General features: G+C 45.0%; 1 protein-coding gene across 3 annotated transcripts in view; it reads right to left on the reverse strand.

The window, feature by feature from the left end:
- Positions 1 to 1575: 1575 nt before the first annotated feature.
- The window catches only part of LOC133347136 (transcription factor 20-like), a 29328-nt gene continuing 11469 nt past the window's right edge, over positions 1576 to 19434 (reverse strand). For all 3 annotated transcript variants that reach the window (XM_061559153.1, XM_061559144.1, XM_061559163.1), the window contains 5 exons: positions 8304 to 14396; positions 6579 to 6672; positions 5943 to 5992; positions 4538 to 4606; positions 1576 to 3715 (listed from right to left, as the gene is read on the reverse strand). In XM_061559153.1, the coding sequence (XP_061415137.1) occupies positions 4562 to 4606; positions 5943 to 5992; positions 6579 to 6672; positions 8304 to 14381 (6267 nt within the window). In that variant the 5' untranslated portion in view covers positions 14382 to 14396 and the 3' untranslated portion in view covers positions 1576 to 3715; positions 4538 to 4561. The remainder of the gene's footprint in view (positions 3716 to 4537; positions 4607 to 5942; positions 5993 to 6578; positions 6673 to 8303; positions 14397 to 19434) is intronic.

The raw sequence follows: 19434 nt of genomic DNA on the forward strand, positions 1-19434 counted from the left end.
TTTTTTTTATCAGTGCCTTTTCTGTTTCCGCAGCGTAATAATACAGTTGGCCCTTTAAATTGGTCACAGTCCAACGAACAACCTTGCCTTGTTATTGTGACGTGACGTGAAACTCAAAAAGGAAACTCGTGGCCATGGCCGCTCAAAACGCCGCGCCCCAGGAGAGGTTGGGGAAGGCGAAACGGACAATTCGGCTTCAGTCCCGGCTCCGCGAGGCAGGCATGCGGCTAATTGCCCTCAAAAAGCTTTTCGAGCAGTGTTCCGAGCCCCAATGTCGAGCCCGCACCGTGAAACGGCACGAAATGGGATACATTATCAGGAGCATTAATTAAGTGTAACAAAAAAATGATCCTGGGTAGTGTTATTTCCGAATTGCTTATGCCTCAAAAGTACAGAAAATGGATATTACTCCCCACACTTTGCTTTTGTGGCCAGGACAGTGATGTTTTGAAATTTACCTATTTTCAATGAGAAAACGCGGTGTGCATTTGTGTCTTTCGTTCACATACAAGTCCTGGCCACAAAAGCAAAGTTTGTGGGGAATCAGCCATTTTCTATACTTTTAGGCATAATCAATAAAAAAAATAACACTTAGTACCCAGGAACAAAAATGGTGTTAGTGTTATCGTCAGCAGCAGCAGCCACGATAAATCGACGATATGAAACCCTCTCCCAAGCCGGCCGTGTGTAATCCACCTCTAGCACACCTGCATACGGGTCGATTGCAGAGCACGGTTTCTCCATTGCGTGGTTTCTAGGCCACATTAGTCTTCGATTGCCACTTGCCTTGACCACCAGCCATCAGAGACACGTCTTACCCAATCCAACTTGTTACACGTTAAAATGATGCCAATAACCTGCATGTTTTCTAATTCACGTGCCTTTGTCTCAAATTAATTCCAAGTATGAAATATGTCCATGCTTCTTTGCTCACTTTTATAGATTTGTTGATAGGTTCTGAGCTATCATAGCAGACAGCAGTACACGGCTGTTTCTTATTTCGGCACACTGCAACGTTACGTTTATCAGGTTCAAAATAAATTATTCGCCCGTTAAAAACTAAGCAGTTTTTGTTTTGTGCGTTTAAACGCAAGACTGTATGGAGCACTGCGTAGGCATGCACTGATTATAGAGGGCAAGAGTAAGCGTCAAGTGTTGGAAGGTAAAAAAAGCAGTAGGGGGTTGTATGCAAGGGACATCGTCAACGTGTGTATACATCAGATTCATTGCAAAAATGAATCAAGGACAACATGCAAGGGCAACCCAAGTGGGTGGGTGGGGGAGGTTAGAGAGTCAACGGTGATGGGAATTTAACCTAATTTGTGGTCGTAAATTTGATAAGAAAGCTTATTGACTTTAAATATTTGGCATTTAATTTGTTGCTTTTTGAGAAACATCCGTAGGGCATACACACACACTGCCAAATAACAGCAACTTCGGCATGTGACTTTGTAAAGCCACATGGTACGGACATTAACAAAACACTCACAAAGGAGAAATGTCACCCAAAATAAAACTTTTAAACGGGTCTGCCGGTGACTGAGCGACAGTGAATGTATACACACGCGTTGAGAATCAACAGTAATAACATTTTATTGTATAATACATAAACAATACAATCACGTAACATTCAATGTGGCGCAATCCCACACTTACGTAAAATTGAACTTTACAACACAAAAAAGAAAACCACCAGCAGATTTATGAACGAAATGGGCACTTTCATTAAAAATATGCACAAAAATACAATAGAAGTATGCACAGTTTGTGGAGTTCTAACCCTATGGAACGTCAGAAAATGTGTGTCGCTTTCGTAAAGGAAATTAAACGCAAAATGGACCAACAGAGCTGGGATTTTAAAGAGTAATATTTCATTTGAACACAAGTCCTGTCAATATCATTGAATGTTCACCATGGCAAGACAACAGCTTGTAACTCAACATTGGTGACTTTATGCAGTTCCGTTGCCGTGTACGTGCTCAGCCGTGTTGTTGGCTTGTGTATTAAAGCGAAGGCGCAACACGTGTCATAGAAACCGTAGGAAGCTGTAGATGATATGAATAACTCGGCGGGACAAAGGCGGTTGCATCTGATTTGCGGGGGAGAAAGCCAGCCAGCTGTCAATCACGTTACATTGCTGAATAAACCTTTTCAGCAGCTAAAGAATGCTCCGTAACTACAAAAGTTTTCACTTTAAAAATTGGTACGAATGCTCTCGTCGTAAGATTCCACTGAAATTGTGCATCGGTCCTGAATGGGGATATGACATTTTACTGCGCACAACGAAGTAGAATTGTAATTTTTTTTTTTAAACTAAATCCTCGCCTAGCAAATTTAAACAAAACTATGTGAAAATAGAAAAATATGATTGGAAACCAATTCATTTCTCATCTAAGTGCAAAGGGGCCCAAAAGCAGTCAGGGCAGATTCTCGGTGACAATGGAAGCACGCCTCAAAAGAACAAGGCAGTAGAACACTGCTGCAATACCGCGTGCTTCCAGAGCGGATGCTCTTTCAATTTGTTTAAACACTGTTTCTTTTTTTTTGCAAGGGAAGGTGAATCAAGGCAACTGATGTTGTTCTTTAGCTACGAGCTTGGTTCCAAAATTTGCGAGATGTTTTGCACAAAGCACTTCCAAAAATGTGTGAAAAGGAATTCTCATGTGGGACGTTGCGTGTATATTTTATTGTTCAAACGACAGTCGGTGACATGCCAAGAATACCCCCCCCCTTCAACACTGCCGTGGTTTCCAACTAAACTAATACAGTATAACCATATTTACCGCCCTTTGTATACAGCTTCTTCCCTTAGCTTCAGAACACTAACTTACCTACAAGGACTAGATGATCAAAAAGTAAACGCTGGCATGAGCACTATGTCATTGGCAAGGGTTAAATTGTAGGGAAGGTGGCAGCTGTAAGGGGAATTTGTGTCATGTTTATTCCTTATTCTTTCACAAGGCCAATTGAAATGCAGCTGCTCCCAGTTTAGATACGGCACTTGCACTAAGCTGCATTACGGGTCCACCACTTATAAAACCAAGACAATGGTCAATACTCCTCCTACAATTTAACCCCTGCTTGTTTGTAAACTGTTAACTCTTTATCCATCAAATTATTCTGCAGGATTATCTTTTTCCTGTGTTTCAGGCCACATTTTTAAACATTAAAAACAGTCTTACAATGAGAAGAATGCACATAAATTCTAATGGGAGATCTTTCTACAAAAATGCATTTAAACTTTTGCTAACCGTTTTTGATATTTGAAAATGTTGGCTTGCCAGGGGGAAAACCGAAGGTGTTAACTATCGTTATGCAGATGACGTTTAAAGAATACATAATTCTGCAGCTCTTAAGAAAGGTGTTGCACACTTGTTTTAACGCCTCAAATTGTAACATAATCCTGGCAAGCCGACCGATATATTACAACAATACAATGCCATCACCTGGTCAGTGCTAAATGTACTCGACTATGAATGAGTCGTATAAGCGAGTTCTTACAGGCTGTCTTGTCCGTGGCCAGTAGCAGCATGTGGACATCACGTGGGTGATTTGAAATAAAAACAGCTGTGAATGAACAGCAATTCCACCAGGCCTTTTTATTTTTTTCCTTTCTTAAAATCCTGGAGAACTGTGCAGGCAGCAAATTGCTAGAGGGCAGGAAGTTGTGGGGAGATGGTAAATAATTTCTACTGATACATCAATCCTTCGAAACCTGCAAAACAATGGAAATGCGGTGGTGTTATGTTCTTAAGTATGCATTTTAGGCAGTGATGTTTAAAATGCTATGCATTTTACCTAAAAGATTAATGTGATCATAATGTAATATACTCTTCACTATTCAATTTGGAATAATGCATAATACATCTATTAATAGTGCCCACATGTTTTAATCTAAAACAAGAGTCATTTACAGTCCTTTTTCAAGATCCTGCTTGATTAATCCAACCACACGACCGGGTTGTGTTTAACACATTTCACCACGAAGGACAGGTGAAGGGCAGGGTGGGGGGGGGGGGCCAGGAGCGGTTTAGAGATCACTCGCCACCGATGTTAGTCGTAGCCGGGAATTAAACTCAGGTCGCGCCGAGTTCACAGCGCACCAAGCACTGCACTCACCAATTCAAGACCCACCACCACCACCATCACCGCATTCAACGTGAGCCGCTCGACCGATTTGATCAGTGTCAGTCCTGCACAGCAGATGGCGCTGTGGCTCAAAATCAACCTATATTTCAGAGCCAGACAAGGGCAGTTTCCTACGATGGCAAGTGCGCTTACACCAACCACGTCTTATTATGTTAAGTGCAAAGCGCATGATGAAAGCACCATACACTAACGGCAAATTGGTCTGCCAGTGTGGATTTTTTAAATTTTATTTACGACTGTTCTTATGGTTCATTTGAACCACCCATAACCCCCTTCAACACGGGCTTGCCTGTACCCATCCCTATTGAAGAGTTCACATATCTTAGGCGCTAAGCCCGTAATGGTTGTGTGGTGTTACTGCCCAGTGTTTGGTGTTCATTATTCATACCATTCTGGTGATAAGAGAGCGTGGTTATCTCCTCTCTGTGCTTTCCACAGAAGCAGCCATCCCTCTACCCTGTCAAAACAACAAGTCAATGGAAAAATATTGCTCGCCAATACATTCAATTGGTTAGCAAACAAATGCAGTATATATATAAAAAACTCGATCCAATGCAATTAAATGTAGCTGGTATAATAAAAAAATAACCCCTTTAAAATTCAAGTAGTTTAACTGAATATAATATTGTCACATTTGTTCCTGCCCATCAACCTAATTTTCGACTGATTGCTCGCTAGAATATTTCGTATGTAGGCTTGACGGTCGAATAGTGCCACCAATAGGAGAGAAGCATGCAAAACGTACAGAAAAATTAAGCATTGATCACGGAAGCACAATACTTTATGAACAATAAAATGACCAGTCTAAGACGACATACGCATCTTAGTACACGAAATCAAATTATACGATTCTGTACCTTAGAAATATTCACTGCGCTGTGTAAAGTAACGAGATATCAAACGAAGGACGCCACGTGAGAATAAACACACGGACATGCTTATGTGTCAATTGTCCAAGGGTGTCGTTGCGTCTTCGTACGCACGAGTTTCCACTGGGTTCTCTGGGTTTCCTCCCACATTGAACCACTCGCTCACGGAATTGGCGAAACATATTCAGTTTGGAACTATGCTGATAATAGTGTTCAAGTGGAGCGAGTGAGGCCTTCCCTGGGTAAATAATTGACCTCAAAATAAATAGTGACATTATGTGTATATCATTTACAGATGTATTTAGTCATTACATTTACAGTTTTAACTGTGTTGGGCATATTACACATTGTGCAGCCTTTGATGTTGGCCAACACAATTGTTGACAACATAGGACGTTTTTTAATTATGCGTTATTAAAACGATTGAGGTTTGCCACTTTAGAATGGGCACGTCATTTAATTGATACTGTAGTGCAAAGACTAGTTTTCACTTCCGCATTGGGGGTTTGAGAAGTAGGCTTTTATCCTCTGAAGCACTCAACGTGGTATTTAAGGGGGGAATTTTTTTTTCTCAAGACATTTTCAGTCTATAATTTGTCCATGTCAAAATGTAAAATGATCGAGTGAACAACACAGAATGTACACTTTAAAACATGTTCAATTTTGCAACCTGGTATTTATTGTAAACATGACCTTTTGTTAGTGGTTTATCTCGCACACCCAACATGCCATGGCTTCACATGAAAATTGGAAGGCAATTTTAACTACGATCTTTGAAATTAATGTTGTAACTCAATCGAAAATTTTCCCCAAAAGATTGTAACTCACAAGGCGATTGTACAATTGATATACAAAACCAAATGTTTTCACAGACAATGAAAATCGATCATGTAAATACACACTGCAAAGAAGAGTCCACCATACCTTATGTTTGGCACATTTGATCAGGAAATTATCTTCGCATAGCAAACAATCTGTAAACACAAGCAGAATTAATTAGGGCAAAAAGTCCTACTTTCACTTGTACACACATATCTTATTATGCATGTTGCATGTTAAGTCATATGGAGAGTCAAAGCAGGGCTATACAAAAACTAATTAAATATGAAACTGCTAAGACTCGCTTATGCAAGTAATGCATCTCCAGACTTGCAAATGTACCGAGGATTGGACAAAGGAACAAGGGTCATCTCGTATTGAGCACATTCACCGCTCAAGACGCAAGCTGGTTACCATGAACCTGATATAAATACTAATTCAAACTGTAACTATGTCCAGAGGTTGGGTACTGCCCGTACCTTGCACACGGTGTCCAAAAATACAGCCAAGACGGACTCTGTAATGACATCAGTGGCGATCGCACTACACAGTATGGATCTTGGTATGCATGGGGTTGGACCTGGGGTGGAAAGCTTTACGGCGCGCTGGCTCTGTGGCGAGGCGCAGCTAAGTGCAGCAGGGCACGGCGCCCAGCTGGGAGGCTGGACTACGAGGGCAGCCACTCACGGTTAGAGTCGCAGACGCGTTACGCAATCGTCAATTAAAAAGAACAGCACCCACCCGCTTCCATGGCACAGATGAAGTGATAGCGCTGGGCGCATCCCTTGCCGTGGCATCCCAGCGTGGCTCCTGTCCGCTGGCACTTGGAACAGCTCTGTCGTGCCATGGGAACAATACGCGTTTTTTTTTACATATAATATGTATGTAAAACGAGCTAAAATTGTTATCTACGCCAACATGTTTTTATTATGGCACTTGTCCGTCCAACTCCTTTGATAAAAACTGCAGCAACAGACCAAAGAGCCAACGGTGATCTGATCGCGTTTTGAAAATATATTGGCCAAAAGGAAATGCTCGTAGATACGGCTTCACTCGGCTGTGTTCCCTCCCTTCACAGCTGAAATATTATTCTGTGTCGCTTGACGCGTTCCGTTATTCATGAAAGTAGTGGCTACTACCAATGTGACGCGGTGCTGACTGGCCGAGAACAGATATTGCTGCCCAGGGCTACACTCGGTGGAAACGATCCAAATTCTTACGGTTATTGCTTGCAATATATCGTGTCAAAATATTTTTTTATCTACATTTACTTTTTAAAAATGTTACATATCATGACATGCGAGCTTGCTTCGACATATGCAAGATATTCAAACGGAATATACAACCTAACCATTTTACATAGCTTTTAAAAGAGAATGATTTTAATTGCTGTCAATACGTATACAGCTATGCTCAAGTAAACATTTGATGAAATTTATAAAAGCAAACGTGTTTCTGCTGTGTAGGGAACATATTGTAACACAAGTTTAAAATGGCAAACAATTGCAAATACTTGTAGATAAAAGTTACAACCTGCTATGTAACCAGAAATGAAAAAATACTATTGCGGTATATATTACTGTTACAAATTCCAAACATGCACATCACTCAACTCCTCCACCTTGGGAATATCTAAGTCACATGACAAACACGTGGAGGTGATATTATGCAATGTGATAATCGCAACATAGATCTGCAGGGAAACGTAGATTTTTCATTCGGCTCTTCCACGGCGAGACAAGTGACACCGCCGTGCGATAAAACGGGTCCCAGCTGTGCCGTGGGGTGCAATGCGAGAGAGTTACTGCACACCGACGACGCGGAAAGTCACAATTGCAGCGGGCGCACCGCCTGCTGTAGATGCTGCTCTACCCTCGTTTTCGTGGTGTGCCGGGGAAGGTGGCAGCTAAGTTTAGGACGGAGACGCAGTCACGTTTCGCAAACGATCCCCCCCCCCATTTACTACACGAATTGCTGCGGGTGGCCTTGTAGGTGGAGCAAATGAATTAGGCCCACGGCACGCATTTACTTAGGTGTTTATTTTGCGTTTCCGCAGAAGGTCATGCTGGCAAAGCTAAAGCAAATAGAGCATTATTTCAGCAGTACTTTTTTCTTTGGGTGCCATATCAGCATTGTATATATACGATGTCGGGAATAAAAAATATGGGGAGGGCTACTTTATTCTGAAAGGCTTTAAATCAACGCTGAAACAGAATCACAAAAGACTTGGTTTTAAAGCCATAAGGATAGTTTATGATGTCATTAATATGGATAAGATTCAAATGTGCTTTCGTAAAGCTGTACTTTGATTTTAAACAATGGCTTATGCTGGTGAATGGTACATGGTGAATAAGCTCCTGTTTTTTGCTGGGGGAGAGAGGAAGGGGTTAGAGCACAAGCCAATGATTTGTACAAAGACAAGGTCATATTGCGATTATGATTTCAAGAATGCAAAGCCACACTCACAACGTCACGAGCAATCTCCACCGCTTCGAGCAGTCCGTAGAGCCGCCCTCCGACGAGGAAGACGTCGCTAGTCCACACGGCGCACGGCTGGTGGACCCAGAACTCCTCGTTGTCGAGCGGCACCTCGGGAGGCGGCTGCGCCTCCGCAGTCGGCGACTCTTTCTCCGCCGCCTCCTTCCTCCCTTTCCTGGAGCGACCGTCCGAACTCTTCTCCACGGCCCCGTCGCTGTCCACGCAGCAGTAGCAGCTGGGTTTGCGGCAGCGCGCCCCCCTCGTGCTCCCGCGTAACGACGCACAGTTCTCGTCCGTGGAGCCTGCCCGTGGCTTCTTTGTTCCTCTGTGGTCGCTCGACCCTGCCGGTTCGGCAGGGCTGGCCTTGTGTCCTGCTTCCTCGGGCTCCTCCGAAACTCGGGTCGTCTCGCTCGCGACCTCGGCATCCTCGCTCGGACGATCCTTGCTTGGGGCCGACTGAGGCTTCCTTGCCGCAGGTGCGTGGCCTTGTGGGTAGTATGGGCCAAAGAGGTCCCCGAGCTCTTTGAAGTTGGCAGAGAAGCCGCAAAAGCAGCACACGAGCGCGCCCTTGTTCTGGGTGTCCGTTACCACTCGACCCATCACAAAGCAGGATGACAATGGAACGATGTGAGAAACCGTTTGCGTGAGCGCTGTGCCAGATGATTTCTTTGGTTTGTCTAATTTAGACTCCTCGTCATTGCTGTTCACAACAGTACACATGGACTTTAAACTATTCTTGTTTTGCAATCTGATGTACGGAGAGAAGCATTTGATTTTCGAATCGGTTTTCTCTTCAGGCCTGTGAGACAAAGATTTAAGCTTTATCTCAGGCTCATTGGGCTGCACTCTGGGTCCAAACTGCTTTTTGGGTCGCCCCCTTCTCTTTTTTGCCACTGGCCCTAATTTCTTTCCTTTATTGATCATCTTTCTCTTTCTGGTCTCATCACCCTTTCCAGTATTAGAAGCATCATGCTTGGCTGTACTCTCAGATACCGGTTCTTTTTTAATAGCACACACAGGCTTGTCTAAACCCTTTACATACGACCTACACTGCTGCTCTGCAAGCTTTGCGCCTGAACCTGTGGCCGATGCTCTGACTATGACTGGGCCTGTAGCAGAAGGCCTAACTGCTGGGACATTAGATGCTGTTTTTACAGAGTTACCTGGAAGCCTGACGTTTGGTGAACACAATGTTGGTCTGACCATCGTACCAGGTGCTGCAAGGCGGACAGCCAGGCTCGGTGTTTTGTGTCTGAACGTCGGACTTGAAACCATTGGTCTCGTCGCTGAACCCGAGCCAGTGGGTTGCACTACAGCAGGTGGAGCCCTCGGTCTGCCAACAATTCCAGGAGTCCTGGGTCTGGCAGTGTAACTCGACGATGTTGGCATATTAGGTGCCGCAGGAAACCTTGGTCCGCGATATAAAGTAGATCGCCCAGGAGGGGACAATGTGGAAGATGTGTTGTAAGCATTGTTTAAATTAACTCTGGACCACTTGGGGGACGAGGTGGATGCCTTCATTATATTTTGGGCAGAATTTGCATTTTGAGGTACAGATGTCGTTGGGAGTGCAGGAAATGCATTTGCCCGATTCATGGCATGGGGCGGTGACTTCACTGGAGGCATTCCTGGCTTTGTAATGCCATCAGAGTTTGGATATTTAAATGGCTGTAAGGATGCAGCTTTTCTGATTCCCTTGTTGGTCCCCCCATGCATCTCTTCATCGCTGTCCCCTATTGTAATCGTTACTATCTCAGGAGAAACTACTCCCAGATTACCTGGACTTACATTTAAATTAGTCTTCTGCTGCGGAGCAGGTAAAGCCAATTTATTGTCAGATTTATCCTCCGGCTCGACCTTAACACGATGTTGATCAGTGTTTCCTGACAGAATTGCTTCCAGACAAGAACTATTTGTGTGTCCATCGGGAGTATTGTTGGCCGAAGAAGAAATTAATCGTTTTGGCGATGTGATTTTCTGGACAATCTCTTCCAACTTCAGTCCTCTGCTCTTTCTTGGAGGAAGAATTTTTGTCCTACCCGGAGTTGGAAGGTTGGACAGACTTTGTTTACAGTGAGAATTTGGACTTGCTTTTACCTGGCTCTCATTGACAACCGATGCCTGCTTGTTAACGTTAGCATCTAACGACTCGGAACGTGGTCTCTTTAGAGAAAGGTCTTTAGCTGGTTGTTTGTACTTTCTTTTCATAGAGTCATTTTCTTCCTGGTCATTGCGCAAAGCAAGCTCTTTTCGTGCAAAGTTTCCTTTCGACATGTCAATGGCTATGGTTGCATCTGACACCTGCCTCCGTTTATTCATACCCTGCCTGTAATCAGCCGATGCAGACGGTTTTGCTGATTCTCCCATTTCTCCTTTAGAGTTGGTAGTCGAATTTACCATTTGGTGGTCCGACGGAGTTTGTCTGATCTGACTCAAAACCCTGTTAGAGGGCGAAGCGGGTAGAATGGGGCCATCTTCCGCAGACATACTTCCACGAGGGGATGTCTTTCGTGGGCTCATCCTTGTTGGATACACGGGACTGTTGGGAGGACCCTGCAATTTCTTTGCCAGCTGAGGGCTGGTAGCAGGACTGACACTCACTCCAGCAGTTCCAGGCCCTTTAATGTTTTCAGCCGCGGAGCCTGAACTAACTCGACGCAAAGGCCTTTTCCCTGCAGCCTCTGTACTTTGTTGTTCTTCGGTCCTCTTGCCCTGCTCATCCATCCGCTTCTCATTTCCATCGTCGTCTATGGTTCCTTTTTTGTCTGTTGGTGAAAACTGTGGCCTTCCAGACCTTCGCAATGTTGGCGGAGTGTTCTTGTTCCCCGTCATGTCTATGCCTGCAGATGGTTTTGTGGGCGACAAGCTAACACTCTGATCGCTGTGTACTAGTGGAGAGGGTTTTGTTGTATGACCGTGAACAGGAGACCTTTGCTGGCCATCAATTGAATTTTTGACACTTGGCCTACGTCCCGACCTCTTTCTGTCAGGTGTAACAGACATGGAATAATCTATGCCCTCGGCACTTGCCGCTTGTGCAGGAATTTCCAATTTGAGTTTTTTAGCCTCAACATTTCTTCCTGGCTTTTTGGAATCGTAAGCATTCACTGGGTTGGGTTTTCCCATTGCCGCGGATGGTGCCGAATGAGCTGTGATGGGCATTCCGTGGGCAACGCTTCTTACAGGTGATGTTTTACCACCCCTAAAGTAACTACCGGGGGCATGTTTTTGTGGAGATTTACTGTGTTGGGAAAAATCAACAGCAGACTGATTTTTATCCATGTTGGCTGACTGTAAAACAGAAGACCTCGTATTGGACCTCGGAGATTTTCTGCTGGGGATTTCAGATTGATGGTTTGATACACACTCGCCCTTGGAACCCAACAGCTGATCAGGTTGTTGAGATGCAGAATTCCTTTTATTAACATGACTATCGACACTCTGGAGTGGAATGGACAGGTCACGAATCAGCTGTTTCATCGAAGACATTTGCTCGTGTTCAGATTTTTCTATGAGCCTACTAAAACTTTCCAAAGCAATGCGACTGTTCTCTGCACTATCCGAGCATCTGTCAGATGACTGAGGGGGCCCATACTTTGTGGGAAACCCACCCTGGTGGTCTTTATTGGGGGTGTCTGTACACTGTGAATGATATCGGCCATCTGAAGCTTTTGCGTTACTCGTATTGTTGGCTTCTTGAACAGGTATTGCCATTTGGCAGGACTTGCCCATTGTGCTGGTGGCGTTTACATGGGACACTAAGTCACTGGTACTTGGCCTAGAACTCATATTTACAGCATTTTCTCTATTTACATTTATTTCCCCCGTCAGACTGTCCGCCTCCCGTTTGGTGGGATCCTCCATTCCCGAAGAAATAACGCTAACGCACTGAAAAGGCCACCGCTCATTCATCTCAGTTACTAAGTTTGTGTCACTTTTTTCAACTGCACCACCTTGCTCCTTACGTATGACGTACTCCTTTGAGGACATGTCAATGCCATCCCTTGAAACAATAACGCCAGGACATTTGCCATCTCCCTTTGTCAAGTGGTTTCCTGAAATGGGTTCTTTAGGAGCTCCTACCGAGTTTCCAGAGTCTTTGTTAACCAGTCTGGGTTGAGATACAGGAGAGATCAACTCTGTGCCGTGAGATATACTAGGTACTGGCTGCTGTCGGTGCAGCATGTAGGATGACGACAAATGACTCTGGAGCAGCTGATCTTTGTTCTCCAAGTGAAAAGATTTCTGAACATCGGTCTCCTCGCCAAACAGCATCCGTTCAGAACCGGCCGGGCTACTGCAGTTGCTGCTTTTTATCGAGGATTCCACGCTCCCTGGCTGTTCACGCAACGTTTCCGACTTTTTTGGTGACCGTTTCCCACCCTTCTTATGCGCTGCAAGAGGATCCGTTAGCAGCAGTTGTTGAACGGTGTTTGGAATGTTCTCGACCTGAGAACTGAGAGCGTTCAAGCTGCTTAGACTCGGGTCCATCCTCCTGCTTTCAGGAAGAGGTGACGCTTCCTGACTTCCTGCACCGATATCTGAAGCCGTTCTGATGTCCAAACCTGTTCCGGTCATATTAATACCACCACTGGTATCAGCTCTCTTATCAGTCCCTTTCCTAATTATGTCCAAACTTGGCCCAGGTCCGCACTCAGAAACATTTCTACCATCGCCCGCTGGTTTGCTGCCGTCAGAATTGGACACGGCATCCAAGTTAATTCGCATCGCGTCCATGCACGATCTCGACTCGGTCGCACTCCTGACATCTGCATTCACCCCACCATCCAAAGCAGGAGCCTTGAAGTGGCTATTTGCTAACGTGGTGGACGGGTTTGGGGAGTGCAGCAGCTGCGTCATGGGACCCCTCACATTGCCGGCGAGGGGCGTTTGAAGATAGTGGCTCCCTTCAGGGCTCTGAACCATGGGAGAGGTGTTGGAGCTGTATGGAGGGGACTTAATTTGCTGCTGCTGTGGAGCTGGGGAGTGTGTGGATGCAGGGCTGAACGGTTGGTGGTGAAACTGCGAGGGAGATTTCACCCCCATGTCTGCATTGCTGTATAGGTTAATCTGACCAGCAGCTTGACTGTGGGGTGTTGAGAACTGCCGCTTTTGTGTTGCCTGCGCTTGCTCAAAGCCGGCTGCCACTGCTCCTTGCTGGTACCCGAACCCGCCACCCTGATTACTGTAACTGCCACCACCTCCACCGCTAGGGAATCCAGTTAAATGGGCATCGTACTGCGACATGGTGAACGGGTGCGACTTTGGGTTGTAATGTTGCTGAGACTGAAAAGGGGATGGTGAAGATGACTGGTAGTGCTGCGAAAAGTGCATGGGTGTCGGAGGGTAGTGGGGTGACTGCTGCTGCTGTTGCTGCTGTTGCTGCTGTTGCTGCTGCTGCTGCTGCGAATGTGACATGGTGGACTGCGAGAGGTGTTGAGACAGGCTGGTGGGCGGCTGAGACGTCAGCGATGTCGGGGTTGACGCTGGGTGCTGCGACAGAGGCGTTGGCGCCGGCGGAGGGTGCTGGGAGAGGGGCGTCGGGGCAGGCGGGGGATGCTGGGCACCCCCCGAGTGCTGCAGCTGCACCGTCCGCACGCCCTGCACAGACTGCTGCGATGGTGCCTGCGTCTGCTGGTAGTGCGGCGAGGAGAAGGGGCTGCTGTAGCGGTCCTGCTCATACAGAGCATACGGCAGCGGTGTCGACCGCGGGCCCCTCCACTGCAGCTGCCCCTCGCTGTTGTACTGTCCTATGTAGTTGCCATCTTGGGCCGGGAGGTAATTACCAAGTCCCGTGGCCGACTGCGCGGCCTGCGGTGGCTTGGCCCCGGTGTAGTAATATCCACTGGGATTGTTCAGATAGCTGTGGTACGGGTGCTGGCTGCTGTAGTAGTCCCCCGCCCCGGAGGCAGAAGGGGGCGGTGGCTGCTGTTGTTGCTGTTGCTGCTGTTGCTGCTGCTGCTGCTGCTGTTCGAAGCCACGGTACTGGCCCGTCGCTTGGTAACCCTCTCTTAATCCTCCTGGTTGGGGGTTGGTTATACCCAGCTGCTCGCTGAACGACTGCATTTTCTCTCAAAGAACCTGAAAATGCAACAACACGTTTTGTATAAGCATCGGTTATATGAGCAGCAGCGTCATGTTGTGTCAGGTCTATCGTTGCATCTCCCTCTACAAAAATAACGTATAATGTTGCCCGCTTTCATTTGCAGTTATCATATTTGCATAATATACATATTTGAAGAGCAGTTGGTCTCTAGCACACACTGGCACAAGCAACGTTTTTAAATAAAGTATAAATGTAGCACTTATATTGGCTACGATTAGAAAAAGGCTGGTGGCCATTTTTGTGAGGCTGACACGCAACCATGTGAACCTGCACAGCGCACTGTCCGGCACTGCGTATAATCATCGCGCCCATTAGTTTGTGCTCCAGGGTTAAACGGTTGCCAGAGGAATGTGAGCACGTAGCGCGACGTGACGCACCGATAGCACAGCACCGATAAGTAATGCTCAAACGATAGCCTAAAAATCTATCGCAACGCCCATTGTAATCAATAAACACGTGGATAATCTGCCAGTGTATGCAAGACACATGGGTTTGTCTAAAAAAATCGTGGACAAACCGAAAAATGAACAATAGCAGCTTTCGTACCTTTCTAAAATAAACCTAAAGTCGCCATGGCAAAATCTAAATAACTCCCAGAAACAGATGACTATTGTGCTACCAATAACATGTCCAAGCATAGCCAGCATTGCACATTATAATACCTGCGCGGGAGTCAAGATTATTTATTTTAGGAATTGTTTGAGGCATAAACACAAAATGCATGCTGCTTGATAGCCAATGTTTCATTTCTGGCCATATTTGTATTCATAAATAGCACTACCAAAAGGGAGTATTTGTTTACAGAAACAGCTCTTGACGGTAGCATAATTTTAAGACCATGCCAGAAGCAACTTCTTGGAGGCATACATGTGTGCAGAAGTGGTTTATTGTTGGCATGATTTAAAAATGTATAATGGGGATTAATGCATGTAAATTTGGGTAACCATGTTTCTGGGTTTCACTCGACTGTCTTTCTCAGTGACAGGTACGACTGATTATCATGGAAATCCTTGGTTACATTTTTAAGCCATGCCGACCACTGTACAATAAGCTGCATTTAAAACACTTAATGAGCATATCACAAGGGATTATTTGTTCATGCAGATTATTGAATGAATTGAATGAATCATGATATGAGATCACTGCTTTTCTTTCCTTCACACAGTATACCCCATGATATTTTTACAGAGTAACAATGTAATACAAATTAAAGAATAATACTATCCACACATTTATCATGGACAGTATCTTATGAGGAGCAGACCAACCATATCCTGGCTAATCACTAAAATAAATATATAAGCAAACAATACGCACCAATCTGCAACCAATCAAAAATAAATGAGTGCTATTTTGTTCATCAATTGCAAAATTAGTGCAAGATTGAGCCAAAACCCAAGCATGTAAACACCCCCCCCCCCCGCACCTATCCGGAAAAAAAAATTAATCAGATCCAAAGGATTCTCTTTAATTATAGGTCTCTGCATCTTTGTTCCTCGGCACCGACACGCAGATAAAAATAAATTAACGGAGTGGATATTTTAAAATCCGAACGTCAACATACGCACGGCATAAGGCCTCCTTCGGCCTGCATTCAGTGTACGGTGAAGACTGATATTTTTCTTGGCACAAAACCGTTCTGTGCAAACAAGGCCACATCTCCATACGTCAGGAGGCCCACACCATTGAATGGCGCCAGCGCAGATGTCACACACGCCTACATTTACTATTGTTACCGTCATCTGCTCCCCCCCCCTCCCACCATCCTGTGCGTACAAGTCTCCTGGCAGCGGTGGAGTGACGGGCAGGTTGGGCTGCAATGCCTTGCATTACGCAGACAGTGCACGCGGTAATGAGAAAAGAACCATTGAGGGACCGGTGGACTGGCCAGACGCATCACATACATCGTCGCATGCTTTCAACACAAGTGTAAAAAAACCTCAACAGAACCAGACCTTGCCACTGGCGCATCGCCCCCGAACATCCAAATGCTCAGTTCTCACAGCCCACGCTGAAATTCTCTTCCGCTAGCAACGGCGAGGCAAACCTATGGACAGCTGTTTGCACCAAGTACGACAAAAAAACCCACGAACTGCAAGCAACGGCATGCTTTGTTTGTTCCAGTTATCTAGTACCAAGCGCACACGTTAAATGAACTCTGCATTATAAGAAAAACAGACAATGCAATAATAAAAAAGCATATAAACATGCGAGTCCAGCCAATGTGCACTTGCAGCGCTGAATCTTAACTCCAGTTGCGGTAGTGTGCGGTTGTAACCGCACAACAGCGGCCCTCCTTTGCAACAGCTTTAATAAAGCACCGCGAGACTTCGTACGCACCCCCGCGTGAAGGCAGATTTAATAATACAGCTCCATTGTGCTACGAGACATGCATGCATGCTTGCTTCTGCTTCGTGAAGTACACGAACCGTTATGGAAAGTGGAAGGAATATTCTCGTATGGACACAATCACGGTGTGTTACGTACTAACTTAATTGTATTAACACAGTTATTTGTTAGGATGTTTTTTTATCATTACATACCTGCGGACACTGTGCACCCGACACAATAAGACACGTGATTCCATTCGCCTCATTATCCTCCCCTGTGACCATATGGCACCCTTAGCATTTTATTCCCAGCAGCAGATTCCTTACGTAAAGCTCAAAGGTAAACACGGTCCTTCCTTCCGCAAGCTGCCGATTCACATCTGTTACAACACAAACCGCACTGTATAACAGGACAACATTTGGTATTTCTTACTGGCCATTCACACGAACGTGCTTTAATACGATTTACTCAAGGCTGTTTTGCCTTTTCAAGATGCGTTTACCGTTAATCAAAGTGAGAATTCAGAGGTTAGGAAATCAGTTACTGTCATTGTGAACATAATTTCTGTTCAGATGAAGACATAGCCTATTTTATGTTTATTTCATTGGCTGCTGTATCAATAATAAAATTGCTTATTTTATTAATTCTCTAGGCTGCTGTAACACACAAGGGGTATTTTTTTGCTCTCAGAAAACACACGAGAGCACGAACATTTGACCAAAGCAAAATCGACTATGGTGGTGGCACTATTTAAGGATGCGCAGATTCAAAGGCAGCCTACATTTGCCCCTCCCACGACAAAAGCACTACTTGCAAAATCCCTCCGCGGGGAAAAAATGTGCCGTGTGTTAGCCCAATGGTTGGGTGGTCTCGTGGAGAGCAATATTTACCAGCAACCACCCAGATTGCAGTCTTCCAAGTGAAGCCTTACATGACCCACAATGTTTGTCAAATTAGGAGAAATTTATTCCAATTTCTCTGCTCAACATAACAATGTACGACGATATTTGTCCAGAATAATGATTTGCCTATTGTGAGTAAAAACTACACCCAGGACGTGAACAGTCTGTTCATCCACATTTATACTAGAGGGAGGACAGCACTGCGTATTTCCTACAAATATATCGGCACGTAGCTCAATGTTGCCGAGCCGCAGACTTAATGCGCTTGACTTTTCTAAACGAAAGGCGGTTTTGTACTTGGCATCGACCTCCTCAGTTGACTAATCTTAAAAGAAGTGCCAACCTCAATGCCGCGGAAACAAAGGCAGCAGCAGGGCACAGTGCTGGGCTATATCTACCTTCTGGTGTGCAGCCGGGAAATGTGTGCCACAGGCCCAACGGACCAGAAAGAGGGGGTCTTGTCTTTGTTGTTGCACATTGCCTTTTGAGACTGGAAACCCACAAGGAGATGCAACTTAGGAGGCGATGGAGGTAAGCTCAGCTGCTGCACCTTGTACCAACATAATCAAAGTCCTCAGCCCAAAGCAAACTTCTTATATTTTGTCTTAAGAGCCGCTTTGCACGATTTGAAAAGCCTCAAAACATATAGAATAGGGCAAGACAATGTATTCATCCCACACACAGCCATGAGAAGCAGTACCTGCTCAACTGGCCTGATTTGATTACATTCCCCCTCCACTTGTGGTATTTGGCACACACCGGCGTCATTTCCCGTGCACTTTTGGGCATGCATCAAATGCTAAATGTGCCCTTTACCGGTGCTTTATCACAAAACGCCTCCATCTCATTACAAATTTTAAATACAGCATTAAAAAAAACATACTACAACACGCAGCTTGCTCGGTCACACAATATCAGGATATTCTGTGGAAATGTCGTCGTCTGCAGCGCTTTATTTGCAACGTAAGGAAGGGCTCTCATAGGGATTTCATACATTAAAAAATTCTGCGATGTTTTAAAAGTTGTACACTCAAATTTGACGAAGGTAACAGCAGCAAATGACGCTTTGTCATGTGTATTTGTCTTAACCCTTAAACGTTTGGGCATGTTTGTAGAATATTCATGACGCACCCCAGTTCATGTTTTCCCCCTAGCTTCCTCCTAAACGTGTGCCAGTCCGATCATGTTTTTTTCTTGTTAAAAATCCTTAGACTTGTTTTTCACTCGGCAGCCTTTTAAGTGTTAAGTCACATTGTACATCTAGAAATGCAATGCAGTACGCGTGCGTGCGCGCACACTAGAATAACCGCATTAGCTACAGATTTCAGATCCCAGCAGCAATGTCCATCGCGCCATGGCACGTTTGCTCACATTTACCCAGGAATTGCCAATGAATCGTACAGAAGAACAGACTGCATTTGCCAAAGCGCCTATTCAGGTGTTCCGTGTAATGACAATATACAAAGCCGTTTGTATATTGTCCAATTTGTGCTTTTTTCTCGGCAGGTCACTTAAGTGGTCAAAACATTGCACTGTGATTGTTAAATGCTGTAATTTTATAACGCTGTAATTGTACATTGAATACTGGAGAGGTATGCCTCGGAGCACAAAATGGACATTTAAAAAAAAAAACAATTATTTTCAAATAAAAATCCCACACGCATGCGCGCAGGAGAATGCCATATTTATAGAAAGGTCGATAAAAAAACACACAACCGCACACTTCAGCTTAAACTCGCCCCCTGCCTTCATATTATGGCATTCCACTAGGTCTCACTGA

The sequence above is a fragment of the Lethenteron reissneri genome, chromosome 3 (genome assembly GCF_015708825.2).
Source record: "Lethenteron reissneri isolate LAM-NWPU_2019-01 chromosome 3, ASM1570882v1, whole genome shotgun sequence".
NCBI classification, from domain to species: domain Eukaryota; kingdom Metazoa; phylum Chordata; class Hyperoartia; order Petromyzontiformes; family Petromyzontidae; genus Lethenteron; species Lethenteron reissneri.